Source organism: Microcebus murinus, chromosome 4 (genome assembly GCF_040939455.1).
Source record: "Microcebus murinus isolate Inina chromosome 4, M.murinus_Inina_mat1.0, whole genome shotgun sequence".
NCBI lineage: Eukaryota > Metazoa > Chordata > Mammalia > Primates > Cheirogaleidae > Microcebus > Microcebus murinus.
Window position 1 is genome coordinate 4,875,534 of NC_134107.1, and position 27,230 is coordinate 4,902,763.

General features: G+C 66.4%; 1 protein-coding gene across 1 annotated transcript in view; it reads right to left on the reverse strand.

Moving 5' to 3' along the window:
- The window catches only part of LOC105874091 (mucin-2), a 30,175-nt gene extending 8,296 nt beyond the window's left edge, over positions 1 to 21,879 (reverse strand). The window contains exons 1-34 of the mRNA XM_076001594.1: positions 21,804 to 21,879; positions 20,598 to 20,868; positions 19,657 to 19,771; positions 19,189 to 19,279; positions 18,982 to 19,097; positions 18,692 to 18,902; positions 18,461 to 18,586; positions 17,951 to 18,068; positions 17,710 to 17,848; positions 17,417 to 17,527; positions 17,253 to 17,322; positions 16,904 to 17,041; positions 16,651 to 16,812; positions 16,120 to 16,214; positions 15,745 to 15,871; positions 15,255 to 15,510; positions 15,024 to 15,076; positions 14,076 to 14,176; positions 13,710 to 13,861; positions 13,305 to 13,443; positions 12,819 to 12,929; positions 12,557 to 12,736; positions 12,243 to 12,482; positions 11,391 to 11,547; positions 10,997 to 11,128; positions 10,398 to 10,545; positions 9,989 to 10,032; positions 9,505 to 9,714; positions 7,698 to 8,189; positions 3,732 to 6,536; positions 2,364 to 2,636; positions 2,181 to 2,312; positions 572 to 817; positions 137 to 357 (exon numbers count right to left, since the gene is read on the reverse strand). Of these exons, the coding sequence (XP_075857709.1) occupies positions 137 to 357; positions 572 to 817; positions 2,181 to 2,312; positions 2,364 to 2,636; positions 3,732 to 6,536; positions 7,698 to 8,189; positions 9,505 to 9,714; positions 9,989 to 10,032; positions 10,398 to 10,545; positions 10,997 to 11,128; positions 11,391 to 11,547; positions 12,243 to 12,482; positions 12,557 to 12,736; positions 12,819 to 12,929; positions 13,305 to 13,443; positions 13,710 to 13,861; positions 14,076 to 14,176; positions 15,024 to 15,076; positions 15,255 to 15,510; positions 15,745 to 15,871; positions 16,120 to 16,214; positions 16,651 to 16,812; positions 16,904 to 17,041; positions 17,253 to 17,322; positions 17,417 to 17,527; positions 17,710 to 17,848; positions 17,951 to 18,068; positions 18,461 to 18,586; positions 18,692 to 18,902; positions 18,982 to 19,097; positions 19,189 to 19,279; positions 19,657 to 19,771; positions 20,598 to 20,868; positions 21,804 to 21,879 (8,058 nt within the window). The remainder of the gene's footprint in view (positions 1 to 136; positions 358 to 571; positions 818 to 2,180; positions 2,313 to 2,363; positions 2,637 to 3,731; positions 6,537 to 7,697; positions 8,190 to 9,504; positions 9,715 to 9,988; positions 10,033 to 10,397; positions 10,546 to 10,996; positions 11,129 to 11,390; positions 11,548 to 12,242; positions 12,483 to 12,556; positions 12,737 to 12,818; positions 12,930 to 13,304; positions 13,444 to 13,709; positions 13,862 to 14,075; positions 14,177 to 15,023; positions 15,077 to 15,254; positions 15,511 to 15,744; positions 15,872 to 16,119; positions 16,215 to 16,650; positions 16,813 to 16,903; positions 17,042 to 17,252; positions 17,323 to 17,416; positions 17,528 to 17,709; positions 17,849 to 17,950; positions 18,069 to 18,460; positions 18,587 to 18,691; positions 18,903 to 18,981; positions 19,098 to 19,188; positions 19,280 to 19,656; positions 19,772 to 20,597; positions 20,869 to 21,803) is intronic.
- Positions 21,880 to 27,230: the final 5,351 nt, after the last annotated feature.

Below are 27,230 nucleotides of genomic sequence, written 5' to 3' on the forward strand. Positions count from 1 at the left end.
GATAGGCACGGCGGGCACAGTTAGGGGCGGTGGGCTCAGGAGACCCTGCACCTGAGAGGCTGCTAGAAGCCTCAGACCTCGGATGGGGCCTGCACACTCGCTGCCAAGAGGACAAAGCCCCCCGTGGCCTGCTGACCTGTCTGGGAGGATCAAAGTCAGGGCACCCAGGGGGCTTGGTGGTGGCCGGCGTGCTGGGCGTCGGCTTGGAGGGCGTGGCCGTGGGCGTCGGCTTGGAGGGCCTCAGCGTTGGGGACGGCGTGGACGGGCACGACCAGTTGTAGAACTCAAGTTCGCAGCTCAGCGAGCAGTTCACGTAGTAGCACGTGTCTCCGTGGGTGCCGTTGTACACCAGCTCGCCTGCAAGGGGAGGGAGCCCCGGTCCTCACCCCGTCCAGAGGAACACGCTGGCAGGTCCCCACGGACGGGGGTCACAGAGGGAGGCCCCCGTCCACCGGAGACATGCACCCACTGCCAGCATCCGGCTTCCTCGGCCGACCCCTCATGCACCAAGAAGACCCAGGACCAAAACCAGCCTCAGCCGCACAGGCGCTAGGAGTGAACCACAGGGTACCTGGCGCGTAGTAGGTATCGTTGAGGAAGCAGCACTTGACCAGGGTGGAAGCGCTGATCTGGGGTCCGGTGTTCACGCTGATGCTGGGGGTGGCGATCGGCGTCAGTGTGGGGGTGGGCACCCTGGAGGAGGAGGTGCTGGAGGTCGTGGTCGAGGGCAGGGCCGGCCGAGTGGGAGTCACGACAGGGGTGGTCGACACAGAGGGCGGTGTAGGTAGCCCGGTCGTAGTTCTGAGGGTGGTGGTTCCTGGGAGAGTGCAGGTGGGGGTGAGGGCTGGGCGTCCCTGTACATCTTGTGCCGACACAGAGACCCACGGGGGGAGCTGGTGCTCCAGGCGGCACCACGGCTTGCGGCCCAAACGTGCTGCTGTTAAGAGGTGGCTGGACAGGGCTAGGTGCAGGATGCTGGTCCATCTGAGAGGTGCCAGGCTGGCTGGCTGTGAGGGCTTCAGGGAAGGCAGAAGCAGGATGCCCAGGGCCCTCGCTGGCAACCCCTGCCCCACACAGCTCCCATGGGAGAGGCTTTGCCCATGAGGCCACCTCACACAGCAGTGGGCAGAGGGGCCTGGGCAAGGCAGCTGCACCTGGGGAGAGCCTCGAGGTGGGAAGCACAGTAGCCTCGAGCTCTGCTGCCCACGCCACCCACCGCCCAGTGCTCCCCAAACACCCAGCAGTGGTGCTCAGTGGGCAGGGAGGCACACAGAGCTGGCCTCAACCTTCCTGGGGCAGGCTCTTAAGCGCAGAGCAGGCACTGGCACCGGGCAAAGTTCCAGGCAAGAAGAAAGGAATGGCTCCACGTGTCTGTTTACCTGGAGAGGCCGTAGTGCTGCTGGGTGTGGGGACCTTGGTTCCCGGCGATGGGGAAGGGGTGCTGCCTTCTGTCGTTGTAACCGTTGGTGCCGTTGGCGTGGAGGGCACTGGTGTGCTAGAGGTCTCCAGGGAAGGCGAGGAGGTGCTCTGAAGGGTGGTGGACTCCGTGGAGAGGGAAGAGGTGGACGGAGATGTCGTATGGGGCGTGGACTCAGGTTGGGATATGGGGGTGGTTGACTCAGCAGTGGGGACTGTGCCTGGAGGGGTTGGGGTCACTGTCCTTGTGGTGGTGGGAGGTGTGGTAGTGGTTGGGGTCCCTGTGATGGTGGTACCAGGTGTTGTGGATGGTGTCTCTGTGGTGGTGGAACCAGGAGTTGGAGGTGTGGTCCCTGGGGTGGTGGTACCAGGTGTTGTGGATAGAGTCCCTGGGGTGGTAGTACCAGGTGTTGTGGATGGGGTCCCTGGGGGGGTGGTACCAGGTGTTGTGGATGGTGTCCCTGTGGTGGTGGTACCAGGAGTTGGAGGTGTGGTCCCTGTGGTGGTGGTACCAGGTGTTGTGGATGGGGTCCCTGGAGTGGTGGTACCAGGTGTTGTGGATGGGGTCCCTGTGGTGGTGGTACCAGGTGTTGTGGATAGAGTCCCTGGGGTGGTAGTACCAGGTGTTGTGGATGGGGTCCCTGGGGTGGTGGTACCACGTGTTGTGGATGGGGTCCCTGGGGTGGTGGTACCAGGTATTGTGGATGGAGTTCCTGGAGTGGTAGTACCAGGTGTTGGGAGTGTGGTCGCTGTGGTGGTAGTACCAGGAGTTGGAGGTGTGGTCACTGTGGTGGTGGTACCAGGTGTTGTGGATGGAGTCCCTGGGGTGGTAGTACCAGGTGTTGTGGATGGGGTCCCTGTGATGGTGGTACCAGGTGTTGTTGTGGATGGCGTAGCTGTGGTGGTGGTACCAGGTGTTGTGTATGGAGTCCCTGGAGTGGTGGTACCAGGTGTTGTGGATGGGGTAGCTGTGGTCGTGGTACCAGGTGTTGTGGATGGAGTTCCTGGGGTGGTGGTACCAGGTGTTGTGGATGGAGTCCCTGGAGTGGTGGTACCAGGTGTTGGGGTTGGGATCCCTGTGGTGGTGGTACCAGGTGTTGTGGATTGGGTCGCTGTGGTGGTACCAGGTGTTGTTGTGGATGGGGTAGCTGTGGTGGTGGTACCAGGTGTTGTGGATGGGGTCCCTGTGGTGGTGGTACCAGGTGTTGGGGTTGGGATCCCTGTGGTAGTGGTACCAGGTGTTGTGGATGGAGTTCCTGGAGTGGTGGTACCAGGTGTTGTGGATGGGGTCCCTGGGGTGGTGGTACCAGGTGTTGTGGATGGGGTCCCTGGGGTGGTGGTACCAGGTGTTGTGGATGGGGTCCCTGGGGTGGTGGTACCAGGTGTTGTGGATGGGGTCCCTGTGGTGGTGGTACCAGGTGTTGTGGATGGGGTCCCTGGGGTGGTGGTACCAAGTGTTGGGGTTGGGATCCCTGTGGTAGTGGTACCAGGTGTTGTGGATGGAGTTCCTGGGGTGGTGGTACCAGGTGTTGTGGATGGGGTCCCTGGGGTGGTGGTACCAGGTGTTGTGGATGGAGTTCCTGGGGTGGTGGTACCAGGTGTTGTGGATGGAGTTCCTGGAGTGGTGGTACCAGGTGTTGTGGATGGGGTCCCTGTGGTGGTGGTACCAGGTGTTGTGGATGGGGTCCCTGGGGTGGTGGTACCAGGTGTTGTGGATGGGGTCCCTGTGGTGGTGGTACCAGGTGTTGTGGATGGGGTCCCTGGGGTGGTGGTACCAGGTGTTGTGGATGGGATCCCTGTGGTGGTGGTACCAGGTGTTGTGTATGGGGTCCCTGTGGTGGTGGTACCAGGTGTTGTGGATGGGATCCCTGGGGTGGTGGGACCAGGTGTTGGGGTTGGGATCCCTGTGGTAGTGGTACCAGGTGTTGTGGATGGAGTTCCTGGGGTGGTGGTACCAGGTGTTGTGTATGGGGTCCCTGGGGTGGTGGTACCAGGTGTTGTGGATGGGATCCCTGGGGTGGTGGTACCAGGTGTTGTGGATGGAGTTCCTGGGGTGGTGGTACCAGGTGTTGTGGATGGGGTCCCTGTGGTGGTGGTACCAGGTGTTGTGGATGGGATCCCTGTGGTGGTGGTACCAGGTGTTGTGTATGGGGTCCCTGTGGTGGTGGTACCAGGTGTTGTGGATGGGGTCCCTGGGGTGGTGGGACCAGGTGTTGGGGTTGGGATCCCTGTGGTAGTGGTACCAGGTGTTGTGGATGGAGTTCCTGGGGTGGTGGTACCAGGTGTTGTGTATGGGGTCCCTGGGGTGGTGGTACCAGGTGTTGTGGATGGGGTCCCTGGGGTGGTGGTACCAGGTGTTGTGGATGGAGTTCCTGGGGTGGTGGTACCAGGTGTTGTGGATGGGGTCCCTGTGGTGGTGGTACCAGGTGTTGTGGATGGGGTCCCTGGGGTGGTGGTACCAGGTGTTGGGGTTGGGATCCCTGTGGTAGTGGTACCAGGTGTTGTGGATGGAATTCCTGTGGTGGTGGTACCAGGTGTTGTGGATGGAGTTCCTGGGGTGGTGGTACCAGGTGTTGTGGATGGGGTCCCTGGGGTGGTGGTACCAGGTGTTGTGGATGGAGTTCCTGGGGTGGTGGTACCAGGTGTTGTGGATGGAGTCCCTGGAGTGGTGGTACCAGGTGTTGTGGATGGGGTCCCTGTGGTGGTGGTACCAGGTGTTGTGGATGGGGTCCCTGGGGTGGTGGTACCAGGTGTTGTGGATGGGGTCCCTGTGGTGGTGGTACCAGGTGTTGTGGATGGGGTCCCTGTGGTGGTGGTACCAGGTGTTGTGGATGGGATCCCTGTGGTGGTGGTACCAGGTGTTGTGTATGGGGTCCCTGTGGTGGTGGTACCAGGTGTTGTGGATGGGGTCCCTGGGGTGGTGGGACCAGGTGTTGGGGTTGGGATCCCTGTGGTAGTGGTACCAGGTGTTGTGGATGGAGTTCCTGGGGTGGTGGTACCAGGTGTTGTGTATGGGGTCCCTGGGGTGGTGGTACCAGGTGTTGTGGATGGGATCCCTGGGGTGGTGGTACCAGGTGTTGTGGATGGAGTTCCTGGGGTGGTGGTACCAGGTGTTGTGGATGGGGTCCCTGTGGTGGTGGTACCAGGTGTTGTGGATGGGGTCCCTGGGGTGGTGGTACCAGGTGTTGGGGTTGGGATCCCTGTGGTAGTGGTACCAGGTGTTGTGGATGGAGTTCCTGTGGTGGTGGTACCAGGTGTTGTGGATGGGGTCCCTGGGGTGATGGTACCAGGTGTTGTGGATGGAGTTCCTGGGGAGGTGGTACCAGGTGTTGTGTATGGGGTCCCTGTGGTGGTGGTACCAGGTGTTGTGGATGGGGTCCCTGGGGTGGTGGTACCAGGTGTTGGGGTTGGGATCCCTGTGGTGGTGGTACCAGGTGTTGTGGATGGGGTCCCTGGGGTGGTGGGACCAGGTGTTGGGGTTGGGATCCCTGTGGTAGTGGTACCAGGTGTTGTGGATGGAGTCCCTGGGGTGGTGGTACCAGGTGTTGTGTATGGGGTCCCTGGGGTGGTGGTACCAGGTGTTGTGGATGGGATCCCTGGGGTGGTGGTACCAGGTGTTGTGGATGGAGTTCCTGGGGTGGTGGTACCAGGTGTTGTGGATGGGGTCCCTGTGGTGGTGGTACCAGGTGTTGTGGATGGGGTCCCTGGGGTGGTGGTACCAGGTGTTGTGGATGGTGTCCCTGGGGTGGTGGTACCAGGTGTTGTGGATGGGGTCCCTGGGGTGGTGGTACCAGCTGTTGTGGATGGGATCCCTGTGGTGGTGGTACCAGGTGTTGTGGATAGGGTCCCTGTGGTGGTGGTACCAGGTGTTGTGGATGGTGTCCCAGGGGTGGTGGTACCAGGTGTTGTGGATGGAGTTCCTGGGGTGGTGGTACCAGGTGTTGTGGATGGGGTCCCTGTGGTGGTGGTACCAGGTGTTGTGGATGGTGTCCCAGGGGTGGTGGTACCAGGTGTTGTGGATAGAGTCCCTGGGGTGGTGGTACCAGGTGTTGTGGATGGAGTTCCTGGGGTGGTGGTACCAGGTGTTGTGGATGGGGTCCCTGTGGTGGTGGTACCAGGTGTTGTGTATGGGGTCCCTGGGGTGGTGGTACCAGGTGTTGTGGATGGGATCCCTGGGGTGGTGGTACCAGGTGTTGTGGATGGGGTCCCTGGGGTGGTGGTACCAGGTGTTGTGGATGGGGTAGTTGTGGTAGTGGTACCAGGTGGTGTGGATGGTGTCCCTGGGGTGGTGGTACCAGGTGTTGTGGATGGGGTAGCTGTGGTGGTGGTCCCAGGTGTTGGCGGTGTGATTACTGTGGTTGTACCTGGTGTTGTAGATGGGGTAGCTGTGGTGGTGGTCCCAGGTGTTGGCGGTGTGATTACTGTGGTTGTACCTGGTGTTGTAGATGGGGTAGCTGTGGTGGTGGTACCAGGTGTTGGAGGTGTGGTTGCTGCAGTGGTGGTCCCAGGTGTTGTGGATGGTGTCTCTGTGGTGGTGGTAGCAGGTGTCTGGGTGGAGGAGGTAGGGAGGGGGGTGACGGTGGTTGTGGTGTAGGTGGGTGTGCCGCCACACTTACAGCAGTACACGTTCATCTCGTAGTTGATGCAGAAGGGCATGGGAATGGGCCCGCCAGGCTTTTGGTCTTGGTTTTTGCACTGTAGCCCCACGGAGACATTGCACACCACACTCTGTCCAAGCTCTTCGATCGGAGTGTTGGGGTACATGGTAGCTCTGCAGGAGATGTTAGTTGCCCAGCCTTGTCCGCAGACATCTCCAATCAATTCCACATCTCCACCTGATGGTGAAAAGTCAGGTTTCCCTGAATCCAGCCACCCGGTCCATTCGCAGTCAAGCACACATGGAGTGGTTGTTGGCACTGGGATGGATGGAGTGGTGGTCTCAGGAGTAGGTGTAGCTGTGGATATCGTAGTAGTGGTTGTCACTGAGGTAGTCCCTTCTGTGGTAGTGGGGACGGTTGTTGAGGATGGTGACGTGGTGTGGGTGGTGCTTGATGGAGGGAAGGGAGTGGCAGTTGGAGGGATGGGGGTGGTGGTTGGAGGGATGGGGGTGGTCGTGGTTGGAGGGATGGGGGTGCTGGTTGGAGGGATGGGAGTGGTCGTGGTTGGAGGGATGGGGGTGGTGGTTGGAGGGATGGGAGTGGTCGTGGTTGGAGGGATGGGGGTGCTGGTTGGAGGGATGGGGGTGCTGGTTGGAGGGATGGGGGTGGTGGTTGGAGGGATGGGAGTGGTCGTGGTTGGAGGGATGGGGGTGCTGGTTGGAGGGATGGGGGTGGTCGTGGTTGGAGGGATGGGGGTGGTCGTGGTTGGAGGGATGGGGGTGCTGGTTGGAGGGATGGGGGTGGTCGTGGTTGGAGGGATGGGGGTGGTGGTTGGAGGGATGGGAGTGGTCGTGGTTGGAGGGATGGGGGTGCTGGTTGGAGGGATGGGGGTGGTCGTGGTTGGAGGGATGGGGGTGGTCGTGGTTGGAGGGATGGGGGTGCTGGTTGGAGGGATGGGGGTGGTCGTGGTTGGAGGGATGGGGGTGGTGGTTGGAGGGATGGGAGTGGTCGTGGTTGGAGGGATGGGGGTGGTGGTTGGAGGGATGGGGGTGGTCGTGGTTGGAGGGATGGGGGTGGTCGTGGTTGGAGGGATGGGGGTGCTGGTTGGAGGGATGGGGGTGGTCGTGGTTGGAGGGATGGGGGTGGTGGTTGGAGGGATGGGAGTGGTCGTGGTTGGAGGGATGGGGGTGCTGGTTGGAGGGATGGGGGTGGTCGTGGTTGGAGGGATGGGGGTGGTCGTGGTTGGAGGGATGGGGGTGGTCGTGGTTGGAGGGATGGGGGTGGTGGTTGGAGGGATGGGGGTGGTGGTGGTTGGAGGGATGGGGGTGCTGGTTGGAGGGATGGGGGTGGTCGTGGTTGGAGGGATGGGGGTGCTGGTTGGAGGGATGGGGGTGGTCGTGGTTGGAGGGATGGGGGTGGTTGTGGTTGGAGGGATGGGGGTGGTGGTTGGAGGGATGGGGGTGCTGGTTGGAGGGATGGGGGTGGTCGTGGTTGGAGGGATGGGGGTGGTCGTGGTTGGAGGGATGGGGATGGTGGTGGTTGGAGGGATGGGGGTGCTGGTTGGAGGGATGGGGGTGGTCGTGGTTGGAGGGATGGGGGTGGTGGTGGTTGGAGGGATGGGGGTGGTGGTTGGAGGGATGGGGGTGGTCGTGGTTGGAGGGATGGGGGTGCTGGTTGGAGGGATGGGGGTGGTGGTTGGAGGGATGGGGGTGGTCGTGGTTGGAGGGATGGGGGTGGTGGTTGGAGGGATGGGGGTGGTCGTGGTTGGAGGGATGGGGGTGCTGGTTGGAGGGATGGGGGTGGTCGTGGTTGGAGGGGTGGTGGTGGTGGTGGTTGGAGGGGTGGGCGTGGACGTGGTGGTTGGAGGGATGGCTGGGGTGGACGTAGGACAAAAGTCCATCGGCACACAGCAATTGACACGTATCTCGTAGTCATAACAGACTCCAAATGGACCGTTTCCAAACTGGTCTTCATTGTAGCAAACGAGGCCAAGCGAGACGTCGCACTGAACCTTCTGGCCCAGCTCCTCCCAGCTGAGGTGGGGTTCCGTGGCCGACCTGCACTCGATGGCCTCGGGAGCCCCGCAGACACCCTCGAACGTCTCCCGGTCACCGCCGTCACTGCTGCTGTCCGGGTGGTGCTCGTTGATCCAGTCGGACCAGAAGCAGCACAGGTCTGGGGGAGCAGAGCCGGCATTGGTCACCGTGCCTCGAGGGAGGAACCTCCAGGAGGCCGCCGTGACCCAGAGGACTCAGTGGCCTCTGTGGCCGTCCCCCAGCCCCAGCCCCTCCTTTCCCTGTCATTGCTGGGACCAGACTGTAGGGCCAGAGTCCAGGGCTGGACCCCACTGCCAGGCTCATCTTGCAACTGAAAGAAACGAGCAGAGAGGAGGGGCCACGCAAGGCCAGCCCCAGGCGCGTCACTCCGCATCTCCAAGCTCCGGCCCAGCGCCCCTCCCTCAGCTATTCTCAAATATTTGTGTCAAAAACCTAAGGAACAAAAGGGTCACCCGTCCCCCCGAGGAAGCCACCACAGCTGCGCCAGTCCCGCCTCACCAGCGCCTCAGCACACCCTGCACAGCCACGGAATACACCCGCCATTGGTCCCGGGACAGGTGTGCCCTGCCCCTCATGTCCACCTGCTGAGGGGGCCCCCCGGGGACACCTGGGACCCTGCTGCTGAGTGTCAGTGTAAGATGCCGTCCACGTCACTTACTCTGAGTCGTTGGTGACGCTGCAACGAAGAGATGGGGAAAGAGAGGACGTTATTGCCTGTGCCGAGATTTCCGAAAGTCTTTTTTGAATTTTTATTTTATTTATTTATTTGAGACAGTCTCACTTTGTTGCCCAGGCTAGAGCGAGTGCCGTGGCGTCAGCCTAGCTCACAGCAACCTCAGACTCCTGGGCTCAAGCAATCCTACTGTCTCAGCCTCCCGAGTAGCTGGGACCACAGGCATGCGCCACCATGCCCGCCTAATTTTTTCTATATATATTAGTTGGCCAATTAATTTCTTTCTATTTATAGTAGAGACTGGTTTCAGACTCCTGACCTGGAGCAATCCGCCCGCCTCGGCCTCCCAGAGTGCTAGGATTACAGGCGTGAGCCACCTCGCCCTGCCTTGTTTTGAATTTTTAGAAGTGTCTTTTTCCCTGTGGCTGTCACACCCCTGGCAGTGTATGGGATGGCGGGAGCTGCGGTTTCAACCAGAATGGATGCAGAGGCACTTGAGGAAACTTCCCCCGCTTCCCTGACCCCGAGGGATATTTTCCTGCTGGTTGTCGGAAATGTCCCCAAGTCACCTTCCGCCGTGGTCTGGGCTTGGGGATGTGGACGTGATGTGAACGTGATGTGGCCGTCTCAGCTCACGAGGCCAGGGAGTCGGGGCCACGTCCCCCGGCTCAGAGCAATGCCCGGTGGGCCCGCCCCCTAGATGGGCCAGGTGCCCGGCAGGGCCAGGCCCCAGGGTGTCAGGGAGGCGGCAGGGGCTCACCTGTGCTGGGGGTCGGGGTGGCAGGGGTGCTGATGGTCGTGGTGGTGAGGCTTGTGCTGCTCCCGGGGGTGGTCGAGGTGGGGGCCGTGGGGGTGGACGGGCGAGTCGTGGTTGACAAGCAGACGTTGAAGTGCTTGTCCACCGTCCCGTTGGGCCCACAGGTCTCCCAGTAGCAGAAGGCGCCATCCTGGGTCATGTTGAAAATCTTCCCTGGGGTGAGAGGGGGCGAGAGGCGGGCACAGCTGGGCACACCCCAGTTGTATCCAGGGGCTGTCAGACAAACGCCTTAGCCAGGGCCCACCCACCGGAAACGGGGCAGCCCCCCATCAGAGCAGGCGCTGGCCCACAGGGGACCCCCTCCCCACAAGAGGCAAACGTGCCACGTGAGCTCCGAGGGCAGCCCGGTGTCGGGGGGCCCACGGGCACCCGCTGGGAGAAAGGCCAGCCCCGGTCCAAGCCCCGGCTTCCCGGTCAGGGGCTTTACCTTCCTCGGGCTGGCAGACCACGCGAGAAGAGTTGGTGCACACACTGCAAGGCAAAGACCACGGCTGCCGGCGCCTTCCCGCCAGGCCTCCCCTCCCTGCACAGACCCCAGCTTAACCCCCGCCAGTGTGGACCCGGCAGTGCCCCATAAGCCAGCGCCCAAGGAGCCCCAGCCCCAGGTTCCAGCTGTGGGCAGGAAGGGAGCAAGGCCGGGCGGGAAACACCAGCCAGCCAGGACAGGACGAGAGGGGAGGACTCCCACGCCCCTGTGGCGAGGCTCCTGCCTCCGTGCGCGTGAGCACGTGTGCAGCATGTGCTTGTGCGCGTGTGCGGGGGCTGCGTCCACACGTGTGCTGACATGCGCCTGTGGGCACACCTCCCCCGGGCCCCCGCCACGCGGGCTCAGGTACCAAGACTCGCAGATGTCGTCGGTGGGAACGGACTCGCCCGGCAGGTAGCGCGTGTCTTCCACGTAGCAGCCGCACTGGTCCTCGGAGACACACTTCTTCAGGTCCTCGTCAAAGATGGGCCTGTCCTTAGGGCATCGCGGGTAGCAGCCTGTGGGCACAGACACGGGGCTGGGACCCCCACAGAGGACCCCCGTCCTGCAGACCCACCCCTCGCCCCTCCTCCCAGGGTTCTCCAGCCAGGGGTCTCTGGGCCCCACACAGCCCGGCCCAGCCCACCCCACCCCGCCCAGCCCCACTGGCCCCGCCCAGCCCCAGCCACGCCCAGCCCCAGCCACGCCCAGCCCCACTGGCCCCGCCCAGCCCCACTGGCCCCGCCCAGCCCCACTGGCCCCACGCAGCCCACAGCACCCCAACTCCTGACGTCTCAACCTGCTTCCTCCCCGATTCTGTGACAAGGTGAGCCAAGCCACCCCCCAGACCATCGGGGACATCTCTCCGGTGTCCCAGACCACGCCGCCTTCCACCCCACGCGGGCCGGGCCAGCCAGCCGCCTCCCCCTTAGTAGGCCGTGGCCCCCCTGGCCGCTGGCGCCTGCTCACCCTCCAGGTAGGACACGGAGATGTTGGAGTGGATGCCGTTGAGCGTCCGGCAGGTCTCGAAGCTGCGGTTGCCGCACGGCTCGTAGTGCCACTCGCACTCGTGCCGGGGGTTGTAGTAGTCGCAAAACACGGCTGGGGGCCAGACGGGGGCGGGTCAGACTCGGGAGGGCGCAGGTGGGCGCCACGGGGAGAGGAAGGCTGGGTGGGGGGGCTGGGGCGCATCAGGCTCACTCCTGCCAGCCCAGGGCTCTGGGTGGCGCCAAAGGAGGATGCCAGGGGGTGGGGGAGGGGCTGGACGACGGGCAGGACAGGTGCATGCTGTGGGGGCAGGGGTGTCGCCAGCCCGCCGCAGACCAGCCCCCCGCCCCCTGAGCCCAGAGCAGGCGGCACTCACGGCACAGGTCCGGCGTCCTCCAGAACACGCAGGCCTCCTCCTTGGTGCACTCCTGGGCGTAGGAGGCCACGGCAGAGCAGAAGCACTCGCAGTCGCCGCCCGTGTCGCAGGAGCACGAGTCGTGCACGCAGGCCTCGTAGAAGGGCTTGGGGTCCACCTGGGGGGGGAGACGTCAGTGCGCCGCGGCCCCTGCTGCGGCCAGGACGTCAGGACCCGGAGGCTGGCCCTGCTCCTGGGACGGGCGCGTCACGCGGTACGCCCAGCGGAGACGTCTGGACGACCGTGGCGGTACAGACCCGTCACCCCGCGGTCCTCAGCTGTAGGGTGACGATCCCCAAACCCGCCCCTCCCCCACTGCCCTAACGGGTGGTGTGTCCTTCCTCCCTCCCAGGTGAGTCTGTGAGCCCAGGAAGGTAACGGGAGCCTAGAGGTCCCGCCAGGAGTCTCAGAGGAAGGGCTGGTCATATGGTCACCTGTCCACTAGACACAGGACACAGCCAAACCTGGAAGGCGCTTGCAAGGTGCACACAGAGCCCTGGGAGAAGCAGCCCTCCTCCCGCCCGACTCCGCCCGTGGCCACGCCTTCCTCATTAGCATTCCGTGGCCCTACCCACAACTCTGCTCTGATTACAACTGGCCCTGCCCACAGCCCAGCTCTGCCTACAGTCGGCCCCGCCCACCACTCTGCTACAGCCGGTCCCGCCCACGCTCCGCCCACAGCCCGGCTCTGCCTACAGCCGGCCACGCCCCCGCCCCGCCCACAGCCCTGCTCTGCCTACAGTCGGCCCCGCCCACCACTCTACTACCGCCGGTCCCGCCCCCGCCCCGCCCACAGCCCCGCCCACCGCCCACCTTGCTGTGGCAGATGCTGAACACACTGCTCTTGATTATGCTGCACTGCTTCTCGGCCCAGGCGCGGCGGTGCGGGTTCAGGCTGCAGGGCTCGGGGATGGTGCTCACGTCCGGGCAGGTGGAGGCCTCTTTCCAGCTGTTCCCGAAGTCCAGCTCGCTGCTGACCACCATGTGGTCCCGCGTGGTGAAGTCGTTGCTGGAGCGATGGTCGAAGTTCCCGCACAGCCCGCACACGGTGCCCTGCGAGGGACGGGCGGGCTCAGCGCGGAGCAGGGGTGGCGGGACGGGGGCGGGGGCGGGCGGGGGCGGCCCACCTTGTAGGACGGAGCCAGCTTGACAAAGACGGTGGTCTTCTTGTCCCAGATGACGATGACGCCAATGCTGGCCTCGACCACCAGGTACTGGCCCACCTCCCGCGTGGTGTAGGACACGTGGTGGCCCACGTCGCGCTGGATCACCGCGCGGTGCTTGTCTTCCAGCTTCAGCTCTGTCCTCTGCCCAGAGGAGAGGGCCGGTCACCGGCAGGCCCCAGGGTCCCCGAGGGCTCCGGTGTCCCCTGGGGCCTGCAGCACTCACCCCCAAGAAGATTTTGATGGCCTTGGAGCAGGTGACACCCGTGGTGCCACAGGGGACATTCTCGGTGATGATGCTGAAGGAGCCCAGGGTGGAGTTCCGGCCGCAATAGTCCTGGAGGACAGACTGGTGTCAGCCCAGCTGGCCAGGACCCCAGAGCACACAGACCCTGGCCCGCCCGCCCCAGTCTGGGGAGCTGAGCCCTGACTCAGACCCCACCGGCCTCAGCCCCTCCTCTCTTGGCTGGGGACGGTGGCCCTGGGCAAAGGGACTTGGGGTTAGAGCGCCCGTGTGGGCAGCTGCCCGGCCCCAGGCCCTCTTGACCGGTCTTAGCTCCTCCCCACATCCCTTAGTCCCCATGGCTGGTCTGTCAACCCCACCCTCCCCAGGCATCCACGGGAGCATCACAGCCCTGGGGGGTGTCACTGTGCCCCCCCAACCCATTAGGACCACACTCAGGGGCGGACTGGGCAGTGTCCGCAGCCCCACCTGGACAGCCACGTAGGAGCAGTGTCCGTCAAAGTCATAGTGCTTCCCGTCGAAGGTGATGTAGTGGCCACTCCCATAGATGGAGCAGGTGCCGTGGCACACGGACTGGGTGCACACCCAGCGTCCTTTCCGGCAGGTGCTGAGGACAGGAGAGGAGCCTGAAGGGACCTGGGGGCCAGGCCCCACCCCCCACCGTGGCTCCAACAAGGCCTGGGCGAGACCCTGGGCACCCCACGTGACGGCTTCCCAGGCAGCCCACACCCCGGCCCCGTAAGCTGCACCAAATGCACCCACCTTGGGTGCAGACACGGAAGACCACCCAGCCGTCGTGGGCCCCCGCGTGACCCCACAGGACCCAGCAGGCCCCACAGGACAGGCACCTGCTTGGCCGCCGGGCCAGCTTACCAGCTGTTGCAGTCCACCTTGATCTTGTCCCCGGGAGAGTACACGTCTGTGTTGTGGACGCACGGGCAGTCCTCCTCCACCACGCAGCCGCCCCGGCCATCATCCATCAGCCCCTCGGGGCACACGCAGCCGCTGATGCACTCGGTGTGGTACTGAGGACAGCGGGGGCAGGGCTCAGCCGGCAGTGAGGGGTTCCGGTCCCATGCCCGGCAGGCCCACAGGCCTCCTCGTCCCTCCCAGGGACAGGGGGCGTCCACAGGAGTCGGCACCCAGGCACCCAGGTGGGGGACGCAGCATGACAGCCTGCACCCTTCATGACACCCCCAGCCAGCCAGGGACCCCCGCCCAGCAGCCCCGCACACGCACATAGCCGGCAGCCAGCGTCTGGCAGCTGACGGGGCGGGGCTTGGTGACGGCCAGGGCAGTCAGATTGTTGCAGTCGATCTGGATCTTGGGGGCCGCGCAGCCTGCAGGGCGGAGGGGCTGTCTGAGCTCAAGTGGTGGTTGGTGGGGGGCTCAGACAGGCGGTGGGGGGCTCAGGCAGTTGGGGGGCTCAGGCAATTGGTGGGGGCTCAGGCAGACGGTGGGGGCTCAAGCAGGCAGTGGGGGCTCAGCCAGTTGTTGGGGAGCTCAGGCAATTGGTGGGGGGCTCAGGCAATTGGTGGGGGCTCAGGCAGACAGCGGGGGCTCAAGCAGGCAGTGTGGGCTCAGGCAGTTGGTGGGGGGCTCAGGCAGGCAGTGGGGGCTCAAGCAGGCAGTGGGGGCTCAGGCAGTTGGTGGGGGGCTCAGGCAGGCAGTGGGGGCTCAAGCAAGCAGTGGGGGCTCAGGCAATTGGTGTGGGCTCAGGCAGTTGGTGGGGGGCTCAGGCAGGTGGTGGGGGCTCAGGCAGATGGTGTGGGCTCAAGCAGGTAGTGGGGGCTCAGGCAGGCAGTGGGGGGCTAGGCAGGCGGTGTAGGGCTCAGGCAGGTGGTGGTGGGCTCAGGCAGGCAGTGGGGGCTCAAACAGGCAGTGGGGGCTCAGGCAGTTGGTAGGGGGCTCAGGCAATTGGTGGGGGCTCAGGCAGTTGGTGGGGGGCTCAGGCAATTGGTGGGGGCTCAGGCAGTTGGTGGGGGGCTCAGGCAATTGGTGGGGGCTCAAGCAGGCAGTGTGGGCTCAGGCAGTTGGTGGGGGGCTCAGGCAGTTGGTGGGGGCTTAGGCAGGCAGTGGGGGGCTCAGGCAGGCAGTGGGGTCTCAGGCAGTTGGTGGGGGGCTCAGGCCGGTGGCAGGGGGAGCAGGCCTGAGCACACGGCCAAGCAGGGGGTGGCATCCACTCACTCTGCCCAAGTAGCTTGACCTGCGCACAGTGCAGCCTCCCGTTCCGGCAGACGCTGTGGGGGGAGGCAGGTGGTGAGCCGGGCACGGGCTCCGACCCTGTGCAGAGCAGCTGCCACGGGAAGCCCCACTGCCCAGGGCCAGCATGAGCCTGGCCATGCTCAGAACCATCCCCCCCCAACGTCTCTGGCCGGGGAAAGACTCAGAATCTCGTCCCCGGGCCGCGGCACCCACCATCGCTCCTCCTGCCGCACAACCACGTCCCCGGCCTCCAGGTAGAGGCCGCGGTGGTAGCAGGAGCACTTGGCCAGGGACACGCAGCGGCCCTTTTCGTCCAGGAAGGTGTGGTCGGGGCAGCCGCAGCCGTCCACGGGCGCGAAGCCCTGCAGGCAGTGGGCATCGGGCTCGGAGAGCGAGCGGCAGGTCTGCTGGCAGGTGGTCAGGTTGTACAGGAAGAGCTGTGAGCTGGGGCAGGAGCCCACGTCCTTGTCTGCGGGCGGCAAAGACGGGGGCCGGCGTGAGGGGCGGGAGGGGCCTGACCCCGGCTTCTGCCCCCCAGTAGGCTGCCCCAGAGCCCCCACTCTGCCCGGAAGGGCCCAGGGGCCAGGCGAGGAGGTGAGCTGGGACCCCCGGCTCCGATCGGACCCTCCCCGGCACCACCCACGGCCAGGTGGGTCCCCAGCCTGGACGCCCGGCCCCGGTCTCGGCGAGCAGCGGCACTCACTGCAGACGCTGTCCCTCCAGCCCCACAGCGTGACGCCCTTGGCAGCACAGGCGTGTGCGTAGGAGGACAGGGCCGCGCACATGCAGTCCTCATTGTTCTGGCAGTTGCACGTGTCGTATTTGCACCTCTGGGGGCAGAGAAAGCGCAGGCGGTGAAGCGCGGAGGCCGCACTCGGCCCCTGCACCCCCGTGAGCGCAAGGGACGCTCGCGCATGTGCACCTGTGCCGGCACTCACAGACATGTGTGCACACGTGCACACGCACTGACACGCATGCACACACACGCTCAGCTACTGGCAGGCTCAGCCAGGGCTCCAGGGATGCCCTGATGGCTCTGGGGACCCCGCCAGGCCCGGGCAGTTGGGGCCCCACCCACCTTGTAGTACTCGGCGGGGTCCACGGCCGAGTGGCACCTGCCGAAGGGGGTCTCCTTCTTCTTCAGGAGGGAGCACCAGTGCTCGGCGTAGTTGGCTGCGGGTGGGGGCAGAGCCTCAGCCGGGCTGGGTCCCCCAACGTCCCTGGGTCTGGCCTCCCCGCGGCCCAGGCTGGAGCAGACGTCGTCCCCTCGGTCTGGCCCAAGCCCGGGCAAATCTCCCGGCAGCTTCAAGCAAGATGGGCCCCCCACACCCCAGCTTCAGGGCCCCCCGCCTCCCACTCTCGACCCCAAGGGGCCTGGCATCCCGGGGTGATGTGTGCTGGGGCAAGAGGGGGGCACACGGCCGTGGCACCTGGCCACCACCCAGCAATTAATGGCCCTGCTCCTCTGCCAGGTCACCTGGCGGGCTGCCACCATGGGCCACCATAAACCCGCCGCTCGGCGGGAACGGCAGGTGGGCCCCGCGTGGAGGCTGCCCCGGCCCCACCCTGACCCACACCCGCGTCCGCCGGGCAGCCCCAGCCTCACCACTCTCCACGCTGAGGGCGCACGGGTCGTCCAGCGAGTCCTGCTTGTCCTGGCAGCTGGACTGGGCCTTCCAGGAGTTGGCGAAGCCGGCCCCGGTGGCCTCCACCAGCCCGCTGGCCGTCTGGAAGTCGTCACTCTCCAAGCCGTTGAAGTTCCCGCAGAGGCCTGCGGGGAGCAGGACAGGGCTGGGGAGGGGCCGGGCGGGCGGGTGGGGTAGCTCCTGGTGGCAGCAGGTGGGGAGAAGGGGGGCACTCACCCTGCACCTGGCCCTGGGCGGCCTGGTCCAGCGTCACGAAGAGCTGCATGACTGGGGCCAGCTGCACCTGCAGCCGCAGGCCGAAGGCCGTGCTCACCACCAGGTGCTGGGAGGAGGGGCGGAGCACGGAGAAGCTCGCTGCAGGGGGGGCGGGGGGAGCACAGGGAGGGAGGCACTGTGAGCTTCCAAGTCCCTGCGGCAGGAGGGACACCCTCCCACTGTGTCCCCCGCCCCAGCAGAGGCTGGAGGACAGCGGGTCTGCCGGACGCCACAGGGCCCCTCCCCGGCCCACCCACCAGCCTCTCCAGGCGGCCGGGGTCCAGGGGGCGGGCGGGCGGGCGGGACTCACCAGCTACGTGGGGCAGCTGCATCTCCAGCTCGTTGAGCATCACGCTGCCGTCGGACCGGAAGGCCACCACCTGCGGGGACGGTGGGCTGCGTGGGCCTCGGGGGCCGTGGGGGGGTCCCCCCGGGGGGGTGGCGCACTGGGGCCGGGGGTGGGGAGGGACTCACGTTCTTCTTGTTGTCGGCCAGCAGCAGCACCGTCTTCAGGCAGGTCTGTGTGTCCGTGGAGCCGCAGGGCGCCAGTTCGGCCAGGAGGGCGTAGGAGCCGTTGCGGTCGTCCTGCGTGGGGAGGGGGCGGCGTTGCAGGGACCAGGGGGCCGGGTTGGCGGCTCCAGCGGTGGTGGCTCAGAGGGGAGAAGCCACCTCCCAGACTCCAGCCCAAGACAGCACCATCTCCAGGGACAGTCCCCAGCGGACGGACGGCGGCCACGGCCCCACGCCCCGGCCCCCGGCCAGCGCACCTTGGCCAGGACGTAGTAGCAGTCCCCGTGGAAGGTGAACTTCTTCCCGTCGAAGGTGGTGATGTGGGCGCCGCCCTCCAGAGCGCAGGTCCCCGGGCAGGGCAGCTCCTCGCACTCCCAGCGGCCGGCGCTGCAGACACTGGGGGGCGGGGAGGGGTGGGGAGCGCGGGGTCAGCGCTGGGCCACTGCGCCGGCCTGCACGGCCCGCCCTCGCCCTCCCAGCCCCGGGCGCGAGCCTCACCATTGCTCGCAGTCGTTGGCGATCTCCTGGCCGGGCGCGTACTGACGGCCGTGCAGCCGGCAGTGGCACTGGCTGGCGGGGATGCAGCCGCCGCCCGTGATGTCGTCGTACACGGTGCCTGGGGGGGTGGAGGGGCAGGGGTGTGGCGTGAGTCTCACCGGCTGGCCCTCCGCCTGCAGGCACCTCTGACCCTCTGGGTGACCCCTGGGGTGCCCACTGGTCTCAGGTTGGGCGCAGGTGATGACCAGGAAGGCTGCCCCCTTCTCGGCCTTCCCTGAAGCCACCGCTGGGGGAGGGCCTTGGCCTCGTCTGTCCATGGGGACCTGCGCCCGGGGCCGGTGGGGGGCCCGAGAGCGGGAAGGGGGGCTTCCTGTGCTGTCGCTGCCCCACCGCCCGGCAAAGCCGCCCCTCGGTCGGTGCAGGTGAGCCCCTCAGGCCCCTTGCTGCTCGGCCTGTCCACCGCACAGGCCAGGGAGGGCGGCCCCTCCTCCCGCCGGCCCCAGCGCGCACCTTCGGGGCAGAAGCAGCCGTCCATGCGGTGTTCCTCGCACAGGCTGCTGACCTCCAGGTGTGAGCAGCTGTCCATGCAGGGCGAGCCGCTCTCCAGGTAAACCATGTTGCCGGGGCAGCTCTTGGCTGGAAGGGAAACGGCAGCGGGTGAGCCGGGCCCACCCGGGTGCAAGTGTGTGTGTGTGTGGGGGGGGCTCCCCAAGGCCCCCACCCGCGGGGGCCGGCGCTTACGGCACAGCGCGGGGGTCCTCCAGTTCCCGGGCCGGCCGCCGGCGTGGGAGCACTGGCGCGAGAACTCGGCCACGGTGCTGCAGACGCAGCCGTCTCCCGAGGGGCACTGGCAGCGGTCTTGCATGCAGGCGCGCACGTACAGCTCGCGGGGCACCAGGTCCTGGCAGGCCTCGAAGGCCTCGGCGGTCAGCAGCCTCTCGCACTCGGCGCGCTGGGGACAGAGGCCGGTGGGCGGGCTGCTCGCGCCCCTCGCTCCCGCCCCGGGAAGTGGCCGCGGGACTGAGACTCACGTGCTCGGAGCAGGACTCGGACGCCGCCTCCTCCTCCTCCTCGGGGTCCTCGCACTGCTCCTCCGGCTTGTTGACCTTCTGCATGTTCCCGAACTCCAGGGCGCTGAAGAGCACGCCTGCAGGGGAGGGGGGAGGGGCACCGCCTGTCAGCCGGGCCTGGAGCCGCGGCCGCCCCGCCACGCCCAGCCCGGAGCCGGCCAGCCTCACCGTCCGATTGGAACTCCGAGTAGGTCTGCAGGCCGTTGAAGTCCCCGCAGAGGCCGCAGGTGTGGTTCTGGAACTTGCTGTCCAGCTCCAGCTGCGTGCAGGGGGACGGGGGAGAGGGAGGGTGAGCTGGCCTGGTCAGGCCCAGGGTGCAGGGCCACCGCCGGGACGCCCCTCCCGTGCAGAAACTCGCCCCTTGTTTGGGCTGGAGCCGGGTGGGGCCCAGAGACTGGCCTGGCAGGGGTCACGGTGGGGTCCCCACCCAGGACCGAGCAAGCTACTGACCGGCGACCCAGGCTGCTGGGTCTCCGCTCCATCCCCGCCCACCCTGGGGAGACCCCGCCCCATCCCCGCCCACCCGGTGGAGGCCCCGCCCACCCCGGGGAGGCCCCGCCCCACCACGCCCACCCCGGGGAGGCCCCGCCCACCCAGGGAAGCCCCGCCCCAGGGCCCCTTGCTGCCGGCACCCACCATGAGCGAGTCCTCGCGGTCCCACATGAGGGCCAGCCCGGCGCGGGAGTAGACCTTGGTGTAGGCGTCATTCCTCTCGATAAGCAGCCCGGGGCTGTAGTGCGGGGCGCCGACCCTGGGGATACCGGGGTCTCTCAGGGCACCACCAGGGCCCACTCAGCCCGCCCAGCCTGCCCGCCCGCCCTCCCTGAGGTCCCGCTGCCTGGGGGGCTCTGGGGCTGCGTGGGCATCATGTGTGCACCGTGTGTGCCTCACATGTACACCTGTGTGCCTCGTGTGCGGTAGGGGGAGGCCCCAGCTGGGTACACCAGCAGGGCCGGGCCAGCTCCCACCTGGGGCTGCAGACGCGGGGTGGGGGTGGGGCACACGGGCCTGGGCAGGGAGCACCTGTCCCCTCCGTCTCCTACCCTGGGGTGCTGCTGGGTGCTAGGTCTGGGGGAGGAGAGGGCTGGACCCCCCAGCTGCGTCCGGACCCTCTGAGCGAGGGCCCCCCCACGGGTCTCCAACTCTGCCCCATGCCCCCCAGGACCCAGGACCTGTGGTTACCCCCATGGCCACCTGCTTCCCAGGGCTGGAGCCCCCAGGGTGGGAAATAGAACCCCCCTGGGCAGGAAAAGGGCGAGTCCCACAGGTGGGACAGGAATGCGCTTATTGGGCCTCATTGTTCGGAGACAATCGGGGAACAATAGGTCCGCAGGTAACTCTAGCCAGGGGAGTGGTGCCCAGGCGGCCAGGGGCTGCAAAGGACTCCCAGGACCGGTCCAGCCCCCCCCCCTCGCCTCCCCGGTGTTTGTTGAATGAATTAGTGACCTGCACTCAGAGCGCAAGGCTCTCCCCAGCGTGCTGGGCAGAAGGGGGTCTCGAGGGGCCGGGCGGGTCACGCTTGCCCGTGAGAGCTGCCGTGGCGCCAGGCACCGGGATGTGGGAGGGGCCGCACTCACAGGGCGCCGTTGACCACGGCCAGCTGGCGCGTGAGGTAGATGGTGTCGTCCCGGAGGGTCAGCAGCATGGACTGGATCTGCGGGAGGCCCCCCCCCTGGGCCGGGGCCCGCTTGAGGTGCACGGAGAACTCCTTGTAGGAGTCCCGGCAGTCGGAGGCGAAGTTGTAGTCACAGAGGCCCGGGAAGCGGAAGACTGTGCCATCGAAGGTCTTGTAGTGGAAGTCGCCCCAGGTGCTGCAGACGGTGCGGCCGTGGTTCCGGCTCCGGCCCGCTGGTGGGGTAGCGGAGACAGGCTCAGTGTCCCCTGCCCCTGCCGCTGCCCTCGGAGGGGCTGCCACGCTGCACTCGGCCCCCTGTGGCCTCCCCGAGTCCGGCAGGACAGGGCCCGACCCTCGGAGGCTGCCCCCACCCACCATGTCCATCCCCGGGGCCGGGCACCCTGACACCCCGTAACTGGCTTTGCATTCAGACCCTCAACACCTCGTCCCTGGCTTTGCACTCGGACCCCCTGACACCCCGTCCCTGGCTTTGCACTCAGACCCCCCACACACACCCCATCCCTGGCTTTGCACTCAGACCCCCCGACACCCCGTCCCTGGCTTTGCACTCAGACGCCCAAGACACCCCGTCCCTGGCTTTGCACTCGGACCCCCGACACCCCGTCCCTGGCTTTGCACTCAGACCCCCCAAGACTCCGTCCCTGGCTTTGCACTCAGACCCCCCCAACACCCCGTCCCTGGCTTTGCACTCAGACCCCCGACACCCTGTCCCTGGCTTTGCACTCAGACCCCCCCAACACCCCGTCCCTGGCTTTGCACTCAGATCCCCTGACACCCCGTCCCTGGCTTTGCACTGGGCCCTGTGGAATGGGGTCTCTCCCGCCCTGGGGAGTGGGGGTCTCCTGTCCTCTGTCCTCACTCTTTGGTGGCAGTGGTGGCCTCCACCAGGTGGGCTCTCCAGAAGGGGCCGTGTTGGCCTTGGCCATCCAAGGGTCCCTGGGACTGGGGCCTGCAGAGGGTCCTGCCCACCCATGTCCCCCCCATAGCCGAAGAGAGTGACCCAGCTGCTGCTTCCACCTGGCACTGGGCTCCGGACCCCACTCGGCCCCCAGGGGATGGGGAACCAAAGACCCATTCTCGCCCCCTGCACCCGAGTCCCCACGGGTGGGGGCTGCAACACTCTGCCCTCCCCTGCCTGGCCTCTCACCTTTCTGGGGCTCCGAGCCGCCGGCCACAGACAGGGCCAGGCAGACGGCCGCCAGGCGGGCCAGGGGCAGCCCCATGGTGGCTCGCGAGGGCTGTGCGGGTTGCACCCCGGGGCAGGGGTCCAGGCCTTTTATGCCCCAGCGGGAGGGCGGGGAGGGGAAGGGGTGGGTGGGGCGTTGGCCAGATTATCTAGAAAACAGCTGTGGGGAAATATTGACTCAGGTTATCTGAGGTTTATCCCTTTACAGCTCCCCAGGTAAACTCTCGGCAGCCCCCTAACCTAACACACGCCCAACGGGGAGCTCCGGTCTCTCCCAGCTCCTAGCGGGACCAGGCCCTGCAGGGCCAGGAGAGGGGCGTCCAGCCTAAAGCATGTCCTGCCAGGCTCTGTAACGCCCCCCTCATGACCCCCAGACCCCAGCCGGTGTGTGCAGCAGATGAGTTGCTCCTGGGGGGCCCCCACCCGTGTTTGCGGGGCCCCCACCCATGTTTGTGGCCGTCTCCCTTTCCAAGCAATGTGGGCTAAGACAGCCACGGCCCCCCAGGCCTGCTCAGGCTCATGTCAGTCCCGGGGTACCAGCTCCCCACTCCCCCCCGGACCAGGCACCCAGGCCTGGGTTGGGGCCAGGGCAGCCACCTGCACCCCAGCAAGACGCCCCCCGAGGACAGGGAGGCCGTGGGCTCCCGTGGGGTCCGGGAGGCCACGCCGACCCCCGTGGGCGGCTCGTTGAGCTCTGCCAGAGGTCCTGGCCCGTCTAATCCCCTCCCTCCCCGGGCTGAGCCTGTCTCTGGAATTACATGTAATTGGAACTCGGGGAGCCCCCGCCTGGCCGGAGCACGCCCGCCGGAATCTGGGGGAACTGGCTTGCCATGGGGAGTGTCGTCTGCGGCTCTTCCTGGGCCTGCGTGGGCACCCAGGCTGGGGGCCGAGGGAGGGGCGGCTGCCAGCTCTCACTCGGGGGGTCCGGCCAGGATGGCTGTGCCCCCCCCACCGAGCGCAGTCCCCCCCCTCGGTTGTCTGGAGACACCTCGAGGAACCGTGTGGCGTCTGAGCTCGTACCAGCCCCACACGTGCGACCACTGGTGCCCCCCGTCCTTGCGGCCAGCCTGGGGGGCACAGGCGGACCCCACCCACCCACCCCAAAGCTGGTGGTGCAGCAGAGGTCAGGGGATGCCCCCTTCCCACCCTGCATTCCCCAAAACAGGCGGGCTCCTGAGCTTAGTTTCCAGCCTTGGCAAGGCGGGAGCGAGCCCGGAGCACGGGGGACCCCAATTCCGACGCAGCGCCGTGTGCCGGGCTGGGCGGGAAAGACTTCCCCCCTCCACAGGGTGCAGATTCCAGGCCGGGGCGCCAGGCCCCTTCCCCTGACCTCCCTGCTGCTGGGATGGGCTCCTGTACACAGTTGGTGGCACTTGCTTGCACCAGGCCTTCCCTAGCGCTGCTCTGATGCCACCCCCCACTCAGGCGTCTGGGATGTGCCGCCCAGCCACAGCCAAGGGCCGAGGCCCGAAGAGGGTCCCCACCCCCCAAGGACGTCAGGGACCCAGGTGCCCAGGAGCCCCCGTCCCCTCCTGCTGTGCCCGCCCACGGCCAGCCTGGAGTCTGTCTTCCCGCAGGGCCTGGCACCCGGGGGAGGCCCGGTGTGAGGCTGAGCCGGCGGGAACACAGATCGGGGAACCGGACCCAGCAAAGCCAGGACAGGACCACATGCCAGGTCCCTGGGCGGGCTCCACACGCTGGCACCCAGCCCCCGGAACCCAAGGACGAGCCCGGCTCGTGGGCCTTCATCCCGGACCTGCCCCCGAGAGGCCCTGAGGGTGGGGATTTTCCAAGCCAGGCTCCCTCCTGGTGGGATGGGGGTGCCCAATGGGCACAGAAGGCCATCGTGGCCCCTCCTGCCCTGAGGTCTGAGGACATGGGTCCTCCCTGGGTCTGAGAGGTGGTCCTCCCCAAGTCTGAGAGGGTCCTCCCCAAATCTGAGAGGTGGGTCCTCCCTAGTCTGAGAGGGGGGTCCTCCCCAAATCTGAGAAGTGAGTCCTCCCTGGTCTGAGAAGTGGTTCTCCCTGGTTCTGAGGAGGTGGGTCCTCCCCAGGTCTGAGAGGTGGGTCCTCCCCGGGTCTGAGGAGGTGGGTCCTCCCAGGTTTGAGAGGTGGGTCCTCCCTGGGTCGGAGAGATGAGTCCTCCCAGGTCTGAGAGGTGGGTCCTCCCCGGGTCTGAGAGGTGAGTCCTCCCCGGGTCTGAGAGGGGGGTCCTCCCCGGGTCTGAGAGGGGGGTCCTCCCCGGGTCTGAGAGGGGGGTCCTCCCCGGGTCTGAGAGGGAGGTCCTCCCCAGGTCTGAGAAGTCCCCGGGTCTGAGAGGGGTGTCCTCCCCGGGTCTGAGAGGGGGGTCCTCCCCGGGTCTGAGAGGGGTGTCCTCCCCGGGTCTGAGGAGGTGGGTCCTCCCTGGGTCTGAGGAGGTGGGTCCTCCCAGGTTTGAGAGGTGGGTCCTCCCTGGGTCTGAGAGATGAGTCCTCCCAGGTCTGAGAGGTGGGTCCTCCCCGGGTCTGAGAGGTGAGTCCTCCCCGGGTCTGAGAGGTGGGTCTTCCCCGGGTCTGAGAGGGGAGTCCTCCTCGGGTCTGAGAGGTGGGTCCTCCCCGGGTCTGAGAGAGGGGTCCTCCCCGGGTCTGAGAGGTGGGTCCTCCCCGAGTCTGAGAGGTGGGTCCTCCCCGGGTCTGAGAGGGGGGTCCTCCCCAGGTCTGAGAGGGGGGTCCTCCCCAGGTCTGAGAAGTCCCCGGGTCTGAGAGGGGGATCCTCCCCGGGTCTGAGAGGGGGGTCCTCTCCGGGTCTGAGAAGTGGGTCCTCCCCAGGTCTGAGAGGGGGGTCCTCCCCGGGTCTGAGAGGGGGGTCCTCCCCGGGTCTGAGAGGGGGATCCTCCCCGGGTCTGAGAGGGGGATCCTCCCCGGGTCTGAGAGGGGGGGTCCTCCCCTGGTCTGAGAGGGGGGTCCTCCCCGGGTCTGAGAGGGGGTCCTCCCCGGGTCTGAGAGGGGGATCCTCCCCGGGTCTGAGAGGGGGGGTCCTCCCCGGGTCTGAGAGGGGGGGTCCTCCCCTGGTCTGAGAGGGGGGTCCTCCCCGGGTCTGAGAGGGGGATCCTCTCCGGGTCTGAGAAGTGGGTCCTCCCCGGGTCTGAGAGGGGGGTCCTTGCGGATCTCAGGAGACCCCAAGTGTCCTCTGGGTGGTCAGTGGTGAGGCCCAGGCCCAGAGTCTGACCCTAACCCCCCTCCTGGCCCACAGCAGGGTCCCAGGAGGGCCCCATATGAGCCCCGTGGGGCCGGGCGCGGACAGCCCACTGCAATCGCTAATGGTCCAGGGACCTCGCGCTGGGGAAGATGGCGGTGGGGGCCCATCACCCCCGAGTCTCCCCGCTGCCCCAGAGTGAGAGCCCCCGTGACCTGCGCCCGGGCTCAGCCGCCCCGTCCCAGCCTCGCAAGCTGGGAGCTTGTCCGGGCAGAGAAAGCCGAGACCCCTCGATTCCACCAGAGCAGGGCGAGACAGGCGTGCACAGGCAAGGCTGTCCTCTGTGAGGAGGGAGGGCAGCGGCCACCCCCGTCCCGGGGGGACCCCCCACCACCCTGCAGTTTTCCCACAGGGGCCCGAGGTGGAGGGAGAGTGGGGGCTCAGCCACTCTGGGGACCTGCTTGCTGGAGCCGCTCTGTGTGGCCAGGCTGCGGTGGCCGAGGGGGGTGACGGCCCACCAGCCGCAGCCCAGACACCACCGGGCAGGGAGCTGGCTGTCCACCCAGGGCTCAGCCCGAGCATCCCCCAGTTGGGACAGGGTCCCGGCACGCTCGCCCCCGCCCCGGCCCAGCCCCACGCCCGCTGCGTTTGCCCTGACAAGACGCCGTTGCCAAGGGCAACAGGGAATTTACAGCCGGACTGCAGGGAGGAGGCAGGCGTCACAGGGGTGTCTCAAGTGACTGTCCCACCACGGTGTGTCCACAAACCTGACTCATCAGGAAGCCCGGGTGGGGAGGGAGGAGGACAAGGAGGAGGAGGGGAGGAAGGAACGAAGGCTGGTGAGGGAGAGAGGAGGGGCCCACACCTGCCGGGGGCAGCCAGGACGGCAGGTACGTCCCCAGCCCGCCGCTGTGCCCCTCGCATGGCGGCCCATGCGGTCAGCTCGGCTGGGCCGTGGTACCGGGCTGTGGCTAAACCTCGTCTAGATGATGCTGCGAAGGAGGTTTTCAGACGTGGGCAGGTGATGCTTCCTCCTGCAGGTGGGCCTCGCTCGCTCAGTGGAAGGCAGGGGGTGAAGCCCAAGGTTCCCCGGGAAACAGGGCAGCGGCACCCCCCCACGGCCTTCAGACTGCAGCCGCAGCATCAACCTCCCCTGGTGCCACGGAGGGCTCAGACTGGGGCCCCTACGATCATGTGAACCTACGGTGCACACACACACACACACACACACACACACACACACACACACATGCCTGCACATGCACACACGTACATACATGCCTGCTCGTGTGCACACACGTACACATATGCGCATGCATAACACATGCTTGCACACACATGTGCGTGTGTGCACACGTTCGCATACATGTGCGTGCACACGTGTGCACACACATGCGTGCATGCACACATACATGTGCACACACAAACACCCTGTTGGTTGTTTCCCTGCAGAACCCTAACACACTCTGCATGGCCCAAACCCCCGCACAGGTGGGAGATAGTTGTGGGCTCAGCTCTGGGCAGAGCGCCCCACCAGCCCACGCTGCAGCTCTGCAAACCCCGTCCCCACAGCCACTCTGTCCCCCATGCTGGGCTGGCCACGTGGGGACATGGCCCACGTGGCCAGTACTCAAATGGAGGCTTCCAGTGAATGCAGGCTACCACGTCTCAGCCATACGTGTCACCTCAGGCCATTCCCCATGACCCCAGTGGTTGGTCTGATTATCAATCTGTGTCACAGAAGGGGAAACTGAGTCACTGAGCATCTCATGTCTGTCCCTAGGCCAGAGTCTCAGGGAGCAGGAGGGGCAGCACCTGCCCTGCTGACCACGGAGCCCCAGCCAAGCCTCACCAGGGGGAGGCCACACAGCCCCCAGCCAGCTGGACTTAATGGGGTTGGGGGCTGGCTGCCCGACCCCAGCACTACGGCTCGGGCCCACGTCGGTGGGTGGATGGAGGTCGTGCCAAGAGAAGCCACGATTCCCAGCCCCAGCCACCCACGGGGGACAGGGTGGCCAGGGCCCAGACCTATTCCCAGGGGTGAGAATCCGGGGATTCGAGGGAACAAATCTAACACCAGCCGTGCCCACCCTCCCCGGGGACGTCACAAGCATGTCCACTTCCCAGGCTTCAAAGGTTCTGAAAGACGGGGGATGTGGGGTGTGCAGACCCAGGCCACGCATCACCTCCTGTGTCCTGCACCGGTTTACAATGG